Here is a 15804-nt window from a genome sequence, read left to right as displayed (position 1 = left end):
GTAATACTCTAACAGACATACTGTCATGATGCCAGACTCCTCAGTACAGTGGGGCAAGTGGGAGCTTAGTGCCAGCACACACCATGCTGAGGTGTCACTGCTTTTTCAGTGAATGCATTCAGTAAAACACCGAAAGGCCTTTGCCACACAGTGCATAGGGGCACTGTATGAAAGGCAGTGTTCTGTTTTGAGATGTATAAGTTGAAATGCACTGATTTCCCATACTGAAATTTATACCGAGATAAAAACTCTTGGGAAAAAAAAAAAAGAAAAATGGAAGCTAAAATGTTTTGAATGCCCAAACTATTTTTCCCCAGAAATGTCTTTTGCCAAATAGTGAAGAATTCAATGACCGAATGAAGATACCATATTTACTCACATACCACACATACCTTTCCCCTCAAAATCAGCCCACCTCATCCCCCAAACTGGAGTGTGCGTCTTAAGCAGGGAAGCTGACCTCCTGCCTAGAGTAAAACCCACGCTGATTTGATTCCTGCTCCACAGTACAGCAGCAGTGGCATTACTATTACTATTCAGGCAGCTGAGTAAGTCAATTGATTTAAAGGCACATTGTTCTTTGCAACTGTTAATGATCATCTTTCCTTTTTAATGATCTTTATGTTCCACTAATCAAGCTAAACTGTCACACCATGGCTTTGAACCTTGGTCCTCAGCCTGGCATCCTACAGCTGATCACCCAGGCTGATTTGAAACCACCAGCAGAGTCTAACCCCCCACCTGCTCCCTGTCACTGTCCTGGCTGGCTGGGCTCAGCTGACCCTCCAGTGGAAATATCTTTTTTTCTGTGTTCTGCCTTCCCAAAAAACAAGGTACATGTCTTATTTGGGGGCATTTGGTATGAGACACTACAGGTTAGTGTTCAAATCTCACCATCCTTCCTAAAATGAAATTTTCATTCTCTACACTACAGCTACAATACCTATGAGCAGGGAAGAGTAACAATGAAGACAAAGGTTTTATTGGCTTCAAGGAGAAACTTTGCCTGAGTCTAGGATGGCTTTTTCTCAGCACAGAAGATCTCCATCTGCTTTTTAGATCTGAATTCCACTGAGTGGAGTGGCTGATGACTGCTAATGAAATGATCAGTTCCTAGATACTGCTGGGATGAGAAGAGAGTGGTGTGATTTGATACACAACATACGAGTATAATGTACACTTTTAACCTACCCACAGAAAGTGATCTGAAATACCCATTAAATCACTTAAAGAGCCCTGTGCTCTGGGAGCCACTGCCCCATGCTCTAGCTCATCTAACTTTTTTTCCCCTGAGAATGCCAAGTGAAATTGCATGGTCTTTAAAAATTGAAAGCTCAGGAAACTCCACAGGCACAGTGAGAGGAGTTGGCATCAGGTGAAACTCTGTCATTCAACCATATGAACTAGTTGTGCCCAACTTACCTGCATGGGACTGCATGTGTTCCAGGAGATTGTTATAAAACTGGAACTGGATTCCACAAGCTCCACAGGTGTAAGGTTCTGTTCAGAAGAAATCAGTTCACAAGAATTATATAGAATATGCAGAGAAACAGCATCTCCTGAATTACAGCCACAGGATCTGATCCTGCAAGCCTATCTCCATGTCCTTAATTTAACCATGCAGGCCCCTGGGAGTTACTGGGACTACACACATTTAAAGTTAAACACATCCACAAGTGTTTGCAAGATTGGGGCCCTTATCAGACTAGTGGATGATTGTAAAGGCTATACATTTACAGCCAATTCATTGCTGCTTAAAATTATTCCTTTTTATAGCTCTTTGTTCTTTTGTGCCTTAAAAGTTAATTTAATTTTAAATCCAGTTTTTTCACTTCTAGTTCCTGACTCCTTTCTTGCATCAGAAGGCAGATCTCTCCCCTACCCCCTTTTCCCACCCATAGAGAGAACTGGGCTGTGACAAATCCCACTGTCCTCAAGCAACAGGGGCACTGCATAGATAATTGGGCCTGTGCTTTCCTGGCCACTGGACAAGCCTCAGTTCTGTGGGGTGGGCTGAAGGACATTAAGTTCAGCAGCCAGGGTATGCAGAAAGCCTGAACAGGAATACAGCACAAAAAAATGAGCTGCAGGCAGGTGGAGGGGGAAAGGGAACAGGACATGGAAGGGGCTGAGCAGAGCACAAGAGCCAAATTCCCAGCCAGTGGAGAGGGATGGAAATGTCTCTAAGCTGTGTCTTGGTTAGTGAGTATTTGTGCACACAATTCACACCTGACCATGAACCAGCTGAATGTTTCTAGCTTACTTCTATCTGAGGAGAAGCAAACTGAAAGCTTAATTTGTCAGTGAGCTGGCTTGAAAGTGTGCGTTTCCAATTCAGTTTTCATATTAGTTGCAGTGTACTGACTTTAAGATGTACAAGACACCATGAATAGCACCATAATTACTTAAAGATTTAATTCTAGATGTTCCTGTATGCCAGCCTATTTGCACTACTCCTCTGTGGTATTATGCTTCATAACAATAATATGAGCGCAGCATGTGAACTATGTATATAACTGACTGGCAGGCACAGAGTAAAGTCCGGTCCTACAGTATGTTCATAGATGCTAGGGTCAGAAGGGACCTCAAAAGATCATCAAGTCTGACTCCCTGCCTAGGCAGGAAAGAGTGCTGCGGTCAGGTGACTCCAGCCAGATGTCACAGATATCCAGCCTTCTCTTGAAGACCCCCAAGGTAGGGGAGAGCACCACCTCACTTGGAAGCCCACTCCAAGTTTTGGCCACCCTTACTGTGAAGTTTTTCCTGATGTCTAGCCTAAATCTGCTCTCTGTCAGCTTGTGACCATTGTTCCTTGTTACCCGAAGAGGCGCCCTGGTGAACAGAGCATCTTCAATCCCTTGCTGTGTTCCCCTAATGAATCTGTAGGTGGCCACAAGATCACCTCTCAGCCTTGTCTTGTGGAGGCTGAAGAGGTCCAGGTCCCTCAGTCTCTCCTCATAGGGCTTGTCCTGTAAGCCCCATGCCATACGAGCGGCCCTCCTCTGGAGACTTCCAAGTCTATCAACATCCTTCTTAAAGTACAGCGCCCAAAACTGGACACAGTACTCCAACTGCGGTCCGACCACTGCTGCACAGAGGGGAAGTGTCACCTCCTTGGTTCTATTTGTCATGCATCTGCTGATGCATGATAAAGTGCAGTTAGCTTTGTGGATGATTTCATCACACTAATGACTCATGCTCATCTTGGAGTCCACTATGACCCTGAGATCCCTTTCTGCTTCTGTGCTGCTGAGAGGGTCACTTCGTAGCCAGTAGGCGTGCTGGATATTTTTGTGCCCTAGGTGCAGCACTCTGCATTTGTCCTTGTTGTACTGCACCCTATTGTGTACTGCCCACTTTTCTAACCTGTCCAAGTCTGCCTGTGATCATTCCCTACCCTCCAGAGCGCGTACTTCACCCCACAATTTAGTATTGTCCGCAAACGTGGACAGAGTACACTTCACACCCACATCCAAGTCACTGATGAAGATATTGAAGAGTACAGGACCAAGGACCAAACCCTGTGGGACCCCACTACCCACATCCTTCCAGGTCAATAACGATCCATCTACTACCACTCTCTGGGTGCGACTGCTAAGCCAATTTGCCACCCACTGGACCGTGTAAACATCCATGTCACAGCCTCTTAATTTATTGAGGAGTATGGGAAGAGATACCATATTGAAGGCCTTGCTAAAATCCAAGAAAATGACATCCACCTCTACTTCTGCCCCTAAGCATTTTGTGACCCTGTCATAAAACAAAACCAGACTAGTCAGACATGATCTACCTGCTACTAATCCATGCTGGTTGCCCTGCTGCCTTATTTTTCCTGCTGGACTCCCACAAATATGATCCTTCATAAACTTTTCAAAGACCTTTCCAAGGATGGAGATAAGACTGACTAGCCTAAAATTACTTGGATCCTCCTTCCTCCCCTTCTTGAAAATAGGGACCACACTGCCCTTTTTCCAGTCCTCTGGGACCTGACCTGAGTGCCACGAGCGCTCAAACAGCTGTGCCAGTGGTTCTGCTATGACACTGGCCAATTCCTTCAAGACTCCTGGATGCAGCTCATCCGGACTTGCTGACTTAAACACGTCCAGTCCATCCAAGTGGCTCTGCACCAAGTCAGCGTCGACAGCTGGCTGGCTGGTGATCCTCTGATGCCCATCTAAGAACCCATTAAGAGACTTATTTTGAGCCCTGTTCAGGAACACTGAGGGAAAAAAACTCATTGAATAGCTCAGCCTTGTCCCCCCTCTCTATCACTAATTAATCCTTCTCGTTCAGTAGGGGTCCTATGCTGCCCTGCACCTTCCTTTTACTCCCCACATACCTAAAAAAAAAGACTTTTTGTTGTCTTTAATTTGTGTTGCCAGCCTAAGCTCTGTAGTTGCTTTGGCTTTTCTAACTGCCTCCCTGCAAGTGCAGGCCAAGTAGGTATACTCCTCCTTGGTAGCTTCCCTCTGCTTCTACTGCCTATATACCTTCTTTTTTGCCCTGAGGCTCCCCTGGATTTCCCTGTTTAGCCAAGGAAGTTTCTTGGCTCCTTTCCCCCTTTTCCCTGGTACTGGGATAGCCTCCCTTTGTGCCCAAAGGATTGCTTCCTGTAGAAACGACCACCTGTTACAGATGTGTATCTAAGCTTTTAGGAAAAAAGGTATAGTTTATTACTGAGATATCACATACCTCTTCTAGATGCACAACAGAAATAGCAACCACATGGGAAGGTCCGGATTGCTTATTTCCAAAATATACGCAAGACTGTCTTGGCTATAATTCCTGATAACTCCTGATAGCAGATAGCAAAGAGCAGCACTTAGTACAGAGCTGGATGTGTGATAAAGCAAAAATGAAAAGGCTTCTTACACTGAAACCTAGGGAGCTATCTATCAAAGACAAGAATACCCAACTACCTGTGGGTGCACACTTCTCACAAGACAACCACTGTCTTTCCAGTCTCTCAGTTCTAATCCTCAAAGGGAATTTACAAAACACCCTTCGTAGACGAGCCTACAAACTTCACTTCATAAATCTACTGGACTAAATATGGACATTGGATTCACAGCACATTATACCCTGCCTGCCATCTGATAACCCCAGGTAACCTGTCTGCATTTTACCAGCTACATTCTATCACCACTTAAAATTCCCCCACTTCCCCCCAACTACCTGTCTCACAGGGCCTTGATCCTCACTGCTATGCATTTGCATTTTCACAGACCTGCATTTTGCATACTGGCCTCCATTCCACCCAGGAGAGCACCCAAGCAACAACAAACTCTCCCTGTCCCTGAAGAAGGGTGTTTGTACTCAAAAGCTTGCAAAGAACAATTTTTCCAACTATTTAGTTGGTTTAATAAAAGATACCACATTTACCCCAAAAAACCTTGTCTACGGAGAAGAGAGTGGTTTTTACAACTGAGTAGAATACATTTAGAAGTTCTGGCAATTTGGGTGGATTGGGAGCAGAAAACTGTTTGGCACCTTGTAAACCATCACGCAGTTTCAGAGTCAATGTGCATTTATATTAATGGGACAGATCACATGTCCTGGTGTCAGCTTCAGGCTGCCAACAAGCTGAGGAAAACAGCAATGTTTTAATTTATTTTGGTGGATAGTTTTTTTCTTCAGTACCAAAAGCACCATAAAGTTTAAAAGGTTGAGATTCTAGTGCTCAACCATTCAGCAAGGGCTGGATCCTGTGTCAAGTGCTGGGAAAGTGGAACTGTTTGAATGCAAGTGCTCCGAACAGTCAGCCAGCTCACTGCATTTATTCAAACTCAGATACAGAACATCTTTCTGGAAGTACAGCACAAAATAGGAGAATCAATACATTTTACTAAATTTTGTACCCTAAAAGGTGCCTGCTTCCCTTTTTATTTTCTTCTTCCATTTCTTTTTGTCCTCCTCTTCTCCTGCTTCATCTCATGTTTCTGAATGCCAAAACATTTTACCTTTTTCCTGTTTCCTTTTCTTCTCCACTTTTCTATTTTTAGTCATGTCTTGTCTTTTATTTTTCTGTATTTTTGCCTCCTTTGGTCCCCTTTTTTCTTTTGTTATTAATTTCCCCCTCTTAAGCCTCCCTCATAACTGCCTTCTGAATTCTTGTAGTCCTCCATGATTCTTTGCCCTGCCTCTGAACTCCTCACCTCCATCACAAATCCCTTTCGTCTCCCTCACAAGAAGCCTCTTTAACCATTCCCACTGGGTGAATGGCTCACCACTTCTGAATCATTCTTGAGTCTGCTCACTAATTCCTGATGATTTTTCTCCTGAGCCTCAACCCAAATCCACGTGCTCTGCTCTGAGACAGAACGGTCATGCCCTGGTAACCCGTCTCTTCTAACCCACCTGCCCTATACCTCTCAAATTGCTCAAAATGCTCCACACGGTTAAGGCCAGCAGCTAGAGCTGCTTGGGAAAAGTATTTTATTTCCAAAGACACTGAGCCACAGAGGTTCAGACAGTCCCTCCACGACCACACTCATCCTCAGTGGACCAAAAGTTGCTACACTGGCCAACACACAAGGGACTGCACTGAGGACCTACCAAGCTAAAAAAAGCCATGAATTCCTACAGCTTGAGAAAAAGAGCCAAGATTCTGAAACTGGGAGCGAGAGTAATTCCTGGTCCGATGGGGACTGGCATGAGACGATACTGATAACCAGTGATCCTGGTTTTCTCTAATAACAAATTGCAAATTCTTTGATTAAACCCCCCAAATTCATGATTAAAATGAAAGGCCACTATATATAGAGATATCAGCTGAACACAATGTTTTCTTGATGTATTTACAATTTTAAAGCAATTTGGAAGCCTGCCAGTGCCTCAATCACTAAAATAAAATCAATTCTAAATACCTACATAGTTTAGCATTTGATTTTGGGTTTTCATCATGGAAAATCAAAGCTCCTGCTGAGACCACTCTGTATACCCCAAAGAATTATGCACAGAAAAATTCAAAATTATGCACAGGAACACTCAAAATTACGCAAAATTAATTATTTTTATTTTTTATACATTAAACGAAATATAACACTATTTGAACCTTCTTTAGACATATATGCAGGTACTTTGTACAGTTGGGTGGTAGGTGTGGGGGGGGTGTGGGAGGATTTATAAAGGTGTGGGGGGTAGGGTTGGTGGGCAGTTGTGGGAGAGGTACGTGGGATTTATGTGGGGGTTGTGAAGGTGTGTGGTGCAGTGTGGGTATGTCTGGGGAGAGGGTATGGGAGTATGTGGGAGGTTGTAAACAGTTGTTGGGGGGTGTGGGGGCATATAGAGTTTATGGGCAGGTGTGGGATTTATGGTGTATAGCCCCCACCACTGGTGGCTCAGCAGCAGCAGGCCCTCGGGGCACTCATAGCCGTGGCAGGCAGAGCCCCAGGTGGCGCATGCCTCTGGCTGAGTCCCAGAGACTGCATGTGCTGGCACGGAGCCCGCCCAGCCTGCTGATGTGCACCTTCACACCAGGCTGGGTTGCCTCTGTGTCAGCACATGCAGATTGCAATACGGCAGGCGGAAGCCGTGCACCATTGGGCCAGGTGGACTCCATGCCTTCATGGGCAACTTCCCACTGGAGTGCCTGAAGCCCCATGTGGAGGCATGGAGCCAGCCGGCCTGGCCTGATGGTGTGTGGACTGGGAGCTGTGCACCACTGGGCTGGGCAGGCTCTGTGCATCCATGTAGGCCTTCCAGCACTTCAGCAGGAAGCCATACGTGGAGGCACAAAGCCCACCTGGCCCAGTGGTGCACAACTCTGTGCCTCCATGTGCAGCCTCCTGCCCAGCCTGATGGTATGCATCTCTTGGTCCACGTGACATCTGGCTGGGCCAGCCCTCCATGTGGGGCTTCCCATAGATACCTCCCTGCTCCCTCAGCCTTTACCCACACACCCCTGCCCTGCCCTCCACCCCCACTCCTGGCTCTTCCCACAGCTCCCATATCTCCCACCCCCAGGCCTGGCAGTCACCTGCCCCGCAGCACTGTCGGTGCTCCCATCCCACAGCCCCTCAGCCCTGCTGGAGGGGTCCCCAGCCCCCTGCAAGCCTCATTTACCTCAAAGCCTCCAGGAGGGAAAGTGAACCTGAGCCAAGCCCTGGCTGACAGCTCAGGCTCCACCCTTTCCCTTCCCCTTGGGACATGGCCTAGGGTTTGCCGCCCTTTTTGCAAGAAGCTCTTGCAGGCTGCAAATCTGCCAGCCTGCAGAGAGCTCTTTGCAGAAGTGGAAAACTTGTGGGTTTCTCCGTTAAAATGAAAAATCCGCATTTTTCTCTGTTAAAAAAAAAAGGGCTGTGGTTTTTTTCTGTACAAAAAGGAAAACCCAGATCCCTGCTGATAACACACCCTGACCATGGTGTTCTAGATGGACTAGACAATATGGTTCCTATTTTCCCTGCAGTACATCTGTGATGGCCTGTTCTGCTGTGGTGAAAATCCTTTTCCCTGGGTGGGTTTACTACATCCTAATCCAGACACATCCCTTCTTGGGTCCCCTGAGTGACCCATTTCTCTTGTGTTCCCTCTTGGACCCAGACCTGCTGTCTACAATCTCTTCAGGAACAAGGACTCTGTCTCATCTGCCAGCCACCTTTTAAAGTCACACAAATCCTAAACCCATTCCAACTCACCCACAGCCACAACACAGGCCAAGGGTCAAGTCACCAGCCTCTGCCTTATTTGCTGAGAAGACCTCCATATAGCTCCTTCCTTTAGTCTTTTGAATCCCTCAAACCTTCCTAAGCCCCTGAAATCCATTCCAACTCAAAGAACATGGCAGCTTTACCTGTTCCTAGTTCCTGTCCATTTGGCTGTAGGCTGCTATTTCCTATCTTCCTCCTAGTGAGGGGATTACAAAATGGAGCTGATCTACAGGGAACACAATTTAGACTACAGGTTACTGCTATCCCTCTCTCCCAATTAAAGTGGCAACAATTAAGTGTCTGTGATCCATGGAGAATGAGACACACTATATCACTGCTCTGCCATGAAAGAATCCTGGCACTGGCTATAACCATCCTTACACCTACAATATGAGCATCGCACCCTCACAGGCTTAGCTCTGTCCAGCTTATAACTCGTCCATCATCTCACATTGGGGCCATTTGTTCTGCCAACTTCATTCATCTTTCTGTTCCTTTTGAGTCCTTTAGTTACTGTCTTCATCGCTGAGCTGAGGCCTGGAATGCCCCTCAAACATCTTCTCTTCTAAGTCACATTTTCTCCACTTGTACCTGTACCACTTGTAGTTTAAAAAGAAAAGGATGAGACAGTGATTTCTTCTCAAATTTGTACCATGGTCTTCTCAAAGTGCTGACATTTTGCTTCTGTTTGGTAGTCACAGTTCACAGTGACCACTCATTACAGGAGCTACCTCAGCTGATGACAGTGAACTGATGGCTGAGAGGGAGCCTGTTTTAGGCTTGACATGATTTCCAGCACTCCTTTTACCTGGTTGCAAACAGTTGTTCATGTACATATATGTGTGTGTACGCATGAGCGTGTGAGATTGTTTGTATATGAAAGACAGACAGATGAAAAGAATGTCACGTAGTCCTTAAGGAACAAGAAGCATTCAATCTGCAATCTATTTACATATTCATCTATATCTTAGCAGCATTACATACATATGGGCTAGGGCTGTGCGAAGCTTTGGTTGCTGATTCAATCTGGCAGAGATCTGGCCCGATTCGGTGGACGAATCTCCAAATCCAAATTGAATGAGGAGACCCTTTAAATCTCTCTGAATCGAACCGTAACCCTCTGAATCGATTTGGAAAGATTCAACAATTCGGCCATAGACACAGTTTTAAATGTTTTTTCTACATACCTCAAGGTACCAGGTGGCTTGTGAATGCTGAAATGCTGGGGCAGATGGAGTGTCCCACAGGAGCGCAGGGAGCTCCCCAGAATACTCAGCAGCAGACCCAGGAGTGGACCAGAAGCAAGGTGCTCCCCCATACTCCCCTGGGATGCTCCATCCACCCCAGCATGGCAGGGTTCACAAGCTGTGCCTGCTACCTTGAGGTATGTAGAAAAAACATTTAAAGCTGTGTCTATGGCCGAATCGCTGATTCTCCAAATCAGCATCAAATCTTCAAATTTGGATTCGGCCAAATCAACTCAGGACAGTGTTCTGAATCAATTAATCGAATCACTGTCTCTGATTCCGGCCAAATCTAAATCCGAATCGAATACGGCCTGTTTTGCACACCCTTACTTTGGGCTCCCCAAAATGGGAGAGACTTTGCAGAATCCAGAGACTCATTCAGCTCAACACTGGCAGATCTGTTCACTACGAAACTGGAAGTCTCAACTGTTCACCAGATAAGTCCCAACACATGGGGATTCTCAATGGTCACAGATAAATGACATTTACTTCTTTGTCAGTGTTCTGTCTAGTCAAGTCCATCTTCTCTTTAGTTCTTCCTCTCCTGGCAGAGCCCAGGACAAACGCAAAGACCGATTTGATAAAATGAGGTCATTTGGGTTGGAAGGACTGTAGGTTTAGATCCTGGCCATGTATCGGATCTTTCTTTTTACTTACCCACCGCAGAACCAGAATGTTCCAAACGCGCAGAGCGCCAGGGGAGGCCGACCCTTCTTTCAACCCACTCCTTGACACTCTAACATGCGCGGAGGACTGGGAAACAATGAAATCCAGTGGATGGACTGGAGTGGAGTCGGGGTGTGCCCCTACTGAACATACCTTAAATGCAACTGTGGATAAAATACTACTATCCAGCTTTCTCTTTATGACCTCAGTACTCCTAAAAAAATGTTGAATTCTGCAAGCTCTTAAGGTTAAAAAAAATAAAATCAAACCACCCATATTAAATACTGCTCCCCTTACCAAAGTGTTAAGCAATTGTGTAATCTCATTCTCACCCAACACCACTGACTTTAAATACTATAACTGTGGGCAAGTATTACTCACTCATCTTTGTAAAGTAAACTTTGTATGCAAAAAAACCCCCGTAAGGGATAAATCTGCACAGCTAGACAAGAGACTGATTAGATGTAGAGGGGTATATAAAAGAATATTCTCTGCAAGAGTATGGACCCAGCCCCTTGCAACCAATTCAGCTCAGTGGCTGAGGTAGCATACCACTACATTCCTGACAGCAACGGAAAAGGAGGGCCAGAGATACTGTGCACCAGCAGATTTGTAGCTCTGCCTGACTCAACTTTCCCGTATCATATAGTGCTGTAGGGAAGGGTGATATGCTCAGCCCCCTGTGTCTCACTCCTAAATCATGCCTCTGTCTCTGTGTAACTAAGCCTTGCTCAGGAGCTTGTGCAACTGCAGAAGTGGAGATGGGCCCTGACTTACTGAGCAGAAAGCAAATTGGATGGACAGACTGGGCTTGGCTTGAACACTAACACTGCTGCTACCAACAACTTTACTTGGTGCTATAGATTCCATACGTCTTCTTCAAGAAAGCATGCCTGATGCCTAAACAAAAAATGGCATATAGGCCAGACCCGCCTACACAGCATAGGACAAAAGGCCAGAAGAATATAAGCTATACCTGCATATCATTCCACATCTGGGCTGTATGACACAATACAACCCTTTCCCTATATCTATCGGCCACTCCCTCTCACCCACCAGTTCTAGCAGCTCTCATCAACTGCTTTTGACTCCATCAATTATTCCCTTCACCTCAAACATTTACACTCCTTTCTTGAGGAGCAGCTGTTACAATGCTACTCCTTCCTTTCCCTGACAACTGCTCGCTTGTTCTTTTCAGGGCCTCTCCAGTTTCTCTACCCCTTTATTAAAAAACTGACAGCAGAGAGTTTTGGACTGGTGTGCTGGCAAGGAAAGCAGGGATCCCCTGTCACCTTAGCCCCCCCGTAGCCAGCATAAGCTCTGAAAGCAATCACCTCTGGCACAAAACCAGAGGGGTCTCCTTGGATTCTGGGGAAAAGGAAATTAGGACTTAAAGGCTGGGTATGTCTGGCAAGAGTATGGAGTACGGCTTAGCAAAGACAGTGAGGGATATGGACAGCACACAAAAGAGGTGACATTTTAGAACAAAGGGTTCACACTACTGGAAGTCTCCAAAATTCTCCAGCCTCCTCCCCATCTGAGGATGGCCAGCAACCTTTGAGCAGCTGGAGTGCCAGCCAACAGCTCCTAGTCCACTGAGTCTAGAAAAGTAAGTACTGTGCAGAGTTACTCTCCAGGTAGCAGCAGGAAGACTTAATCCACGCATGCCAGTCTGACTGCTCTCCCATGCCCAGGAGATTTCACTTGTCTTGTGGCAAAATATTCTAAACTACTGAAAGTCTGGAAAACTACTGACAGATCATTTCCCATCTTCCACCAGGACTAAGAGCTCCGAGGCCCTTATTGGTTTAGGCACACTGGGACATGAAAACTAAGGGTCTATCCTGGAAATATGCAATTTCCTTTTTGAACTCAAGTGGACATAAGGAGGTAATGATAGGACAGCATAAACAAGCAACATAGAAATCATCTGTCTGGGGCAATTTTTAAAAAGTTCCCTCAAATTCAACCACATGCTGCACCAACCCTGTGGAACCTCTTCTCTCCCAGCACTGTAGTCTCTCCCGCTTATGAAAATAATAGACCCACCCTGAACCTTTGGTAGCGTCAAAGGCTCTGGCTGCCCAGCACAACATGAATTCTTTCCCCTCACTCTCCCTGGAAGTGTTTCTTACTCGGTCATACTCCCATTCCTATCTCCTTTTATGATCCAGCTCTTTTTCCTTTCTATAAGCCCAGCAGGCCTGGGTAACCTTGACTAGATGGCCATGTTCTCTTTTAAATGTAAAAGTGAAACCTCTATAGGAACCACTAGTAGCAAAGCCTTCTGCATCTTGCTAATAGCTCTAACATAATATGCAAGCCTAGTTTATATGCATTTATTTAACGTGCCTTTCCCCAATAGCTCTATGCACTTTTACCAATATTATACAAGACCAAGAATTATAAATCTAAAACCAGGAAACAAATTGAACACAGAAGGCAGCTCTGGCAATAACAGCATTTGCACTGAGGTCAATTAAACCAATAACATTCCTATGCCAAGCACCTGCCCTCCATGACTAAGTTGGAGAAAACAGTTGAGCTTAGTTTGGGGTTGGTAAAGCTCGTGAAGTGGAAGGCATTTAATAGAAAATGCCAGTCTCCTCCATTTTGAACCCCACGCCTAACCATGCCCATTGCTTGTGATGGTGGTGGCATCATATGGGAAAGAGGTGGCTCCTTCATCCTTCCAGTTCCTTAATGGAAAGGATACAAATTTAATCCTGTTGGTCAAAATTCTGATGAAAAATAATGCCAGAAAATTCCCAGAAAGTTTTTATCATGAGTTATTTTCCAATTCTTCTACTAGCTCTAGCCCTAAACAATGTACTTACTGATTTATAAGGGCTCCCCGTCTATCCTTCTGCAAGTCCAACCAGAAGCAAATCACCCTGAAAAATGTCACCCACAACAGAACAAGATGATAGGATGCCTAACCAACACTTGGCATTTCTCTTGAACTGTACCTCCTGAAACAGTAGCTCCTGCAGGCCCCTACTCTTTGAAAACCTGGGCCAAGCAGGAGGCTTGGCAACATGCTCTCAAGGGTTGCCAAGGCCTTTGTAGGATAAAATGGACAACTTAAAATCCAGCCAGCAACTAGTCAGAAACAAAGTGGCAGACCCTGAAGATCCAGTATAATGTGCTCTCACACAGTGAATGGTTTCGTTTTCAGGCAGTGGATTTTGCGCCCACTTAAGTTTCTAAATGATCTTATGATGCACGGCAGAGTGCATTAGAGCTAATCTGCTTGGTAACCAATTGGGTTTTTCTGATATTGCTACAATTAGCAATAGAGAAATCCCATTTGTTTTTGAAATCCTTAAAGGAGAGAAAGAAAAAGAGGAAGAGAGGGAGAAAGAGCACAGGGAAGATTCTCTTTTGCCACTGCCATCCCTCAAGGATAAAAATAAAATCAACAAGCAGGACTCTTGGGGCATCTTATGGTTAAGGACTAAGACCCCAAGCTGAGAATCCTGCTGGGGTGATACGTCATCAGATGAAGCAATAAACCAAGCAACAACAACAAGGATAAAAATTATAGGATAACACAACACAGTTACCCTGCCTATTAAAAGTGTGGGATGCTCGTTAACTTTCCCTTCTCTTGAAGAATGAGTGACAGTAGTCGAACCTCAAAGTCTACCTGGAACAATCCATTCTCCACTCCATCATTTTCAATCTCTCGTTATCTTTCTATGCACGTTCTCATGCAGGGGGAGGAAGGGGGGGGGGTCTCAGCTGTTTCTGGAAAGTGATTATAATGACTCAAGCCATTACAACACGCTTCCTTGTGAAGGTGTGACACTCAAAACTGGGTTCACTTTTAGTCTTCAAGCACGGGTGTATTAAAACAAGTGTTCTCCATAAATTTGACATCTGCCTCCTCAAAGGTTGAAAGTGATCCAGAAAGACACAGCAGCCATGTACAACACCACAACTCGACTAAGGACCATTCATCTATCTCATTTAAACCCTAAACAATAGCCACAGGAGTGACGCATTTCATTTTTTTAATTATTACTGGCCCAGTAATAAAAACATTTATTCATGAAAAAAATACTAACAGGGCAGGACAACCAAGGCGGCTAGGTGGAAACACCCACCAAGGTGCACCACAAGACATCCATGGCACTTACTTTGTAAAAGCGGGAAAGGATTTGAAATCAGGGGACTTGCGGTTTCTGTAAAAAAGAAAGAGATTTAAACATTGAGACTGGGAGAGACCTTGCTGCATCCTACACAGGTCTGGACCCTTGCTCATCCTTCTGTCTATGCCAAACCTCCAAAATTAGCTGTTGCAGGGCATGGCTCTCCATTTATAGCAAATGACTATACCTCCAGGAACATACTTTCTCTCAGTGCCTCAGCAAGCTTCCCATGAGTGGCTTCTTTTAATGTTGGTAGCATTTCTACCTTGAAATGTCCACAGACTTTTTTTTTCCAAGTTATACCCTAATGCTAAATATACAATACTAGGACTGAACCACAAAAATCAAGGCCAGTACAAGAAACTCCAGGCCTCCTCACAAAACCTTTGGCTGGGAACCTTGACTGCAAACCTTCAGACTCAATGTGCAACCTTCTCCCAACTACTATGCCTGGCAGACTGTGGAGATGATGATGGTCAAATCCCACTCTGGGGATGAGTGACAGCATAGGTGATAAAGTAACTGGTCCTGTATCTAGAACTGGTGCCTGTGTTCAGAGCTGGATTATGGGACTATGACATGAATTAGCCTGCTGAACAACAAACATTTGCACGTTTCCTCCTTTTCATGACATAGCCATGGTAAAAAGGAATGGAAATCCTGAAATGCTCAGTAGCTTCCAGTCAACAGGAGCCAGAACCACGGAAGACTGAAGTATGAGCAGGAAGCATTATGTTCGCCTGTAAAGCTGCCCAGGGTAGTTTCCGACATGTGCAGGTATGGTCACTGATAAGGAACCCTGCATGGTGAACCTATGTGGAGCGGGGAACGACAATAACAGAGGCTGGCCCAAGGTTTAAATTTCTGCTGACTTTGAGTGCCTCATTCTGTGATAAAATCCTGACTAGCACTGTCTTGGGGAGGCTTGGATATCAAGAAGGCACAGAGGCTTCTGGTAAGTATTTCAATGTGACCAGGCCCAGTGATGCTAAAGAAGACTTTAATCAGCAGGGGGCCAGCTGACAATGCATGGATGGATGGACTGGTGGTGGTAGGGAAAAGGCATGGATGGACAGCACTATGGGAACT

At 45.3% G+C, this 15804-nt stretch overlaps 1 protein-coding gene across 21 annotated transcripts in view; it reads right to left on the bottom strand.

Annotated features, from left to right (window-relative positions):
• Positions 1-15804, bottom strand: part of ZNF618 (zinc finger protein 618) — a 278012-nt gene that overhangs the window by 14161 nt on the left and 248047 nt on the right. For 13 of the 21 annotated variants that reach the window (XR_016438423.1, XM_090021214.1, XM_090021212.1 and 10 more), the window contains 2 exons: positions 14704-14748; positions 1423-1500 (listed from right to left, as the gene is read on the bottom strand). Coding sequence is in view for 20 of the 21 variants with exons in the window: in XM_090021214.1 (XP_089877340.1) it covers positions 1423-1500; positions 14704-14748 (123 nt within the window). In the remaining variant the exon portion in view is untranslated. The remainder of the gene's footprint in view (positions 1-1422; positions 1501-14703; positions 14749-15804) is intronic. The other 8 variants (XM_090021215.1, XM_090021218.1, XM_090021219.1 and 5 more) reach the window with 1 other exon arrangement.

The sequence above is a fragment of the Crocodylus siamensis genome, chromosome 11, assembly GCF_052110815.1.
Source record: "Crocodylus siamensis isolate JL-2025a chromosome 11, ASM5211081v1, whole genome shotgun sequence".
In the NCBI taxonomy this organism is placed as follows: domain Eukaryota; kingdom Metazoa; phylum Chordata; order Crocodylia; family Crocodylidae; genus Crocodylus; species Crocodylus siamensis.
This window is presented reverse-complemented; position numbering and strand designations above follow the sequence as displayed.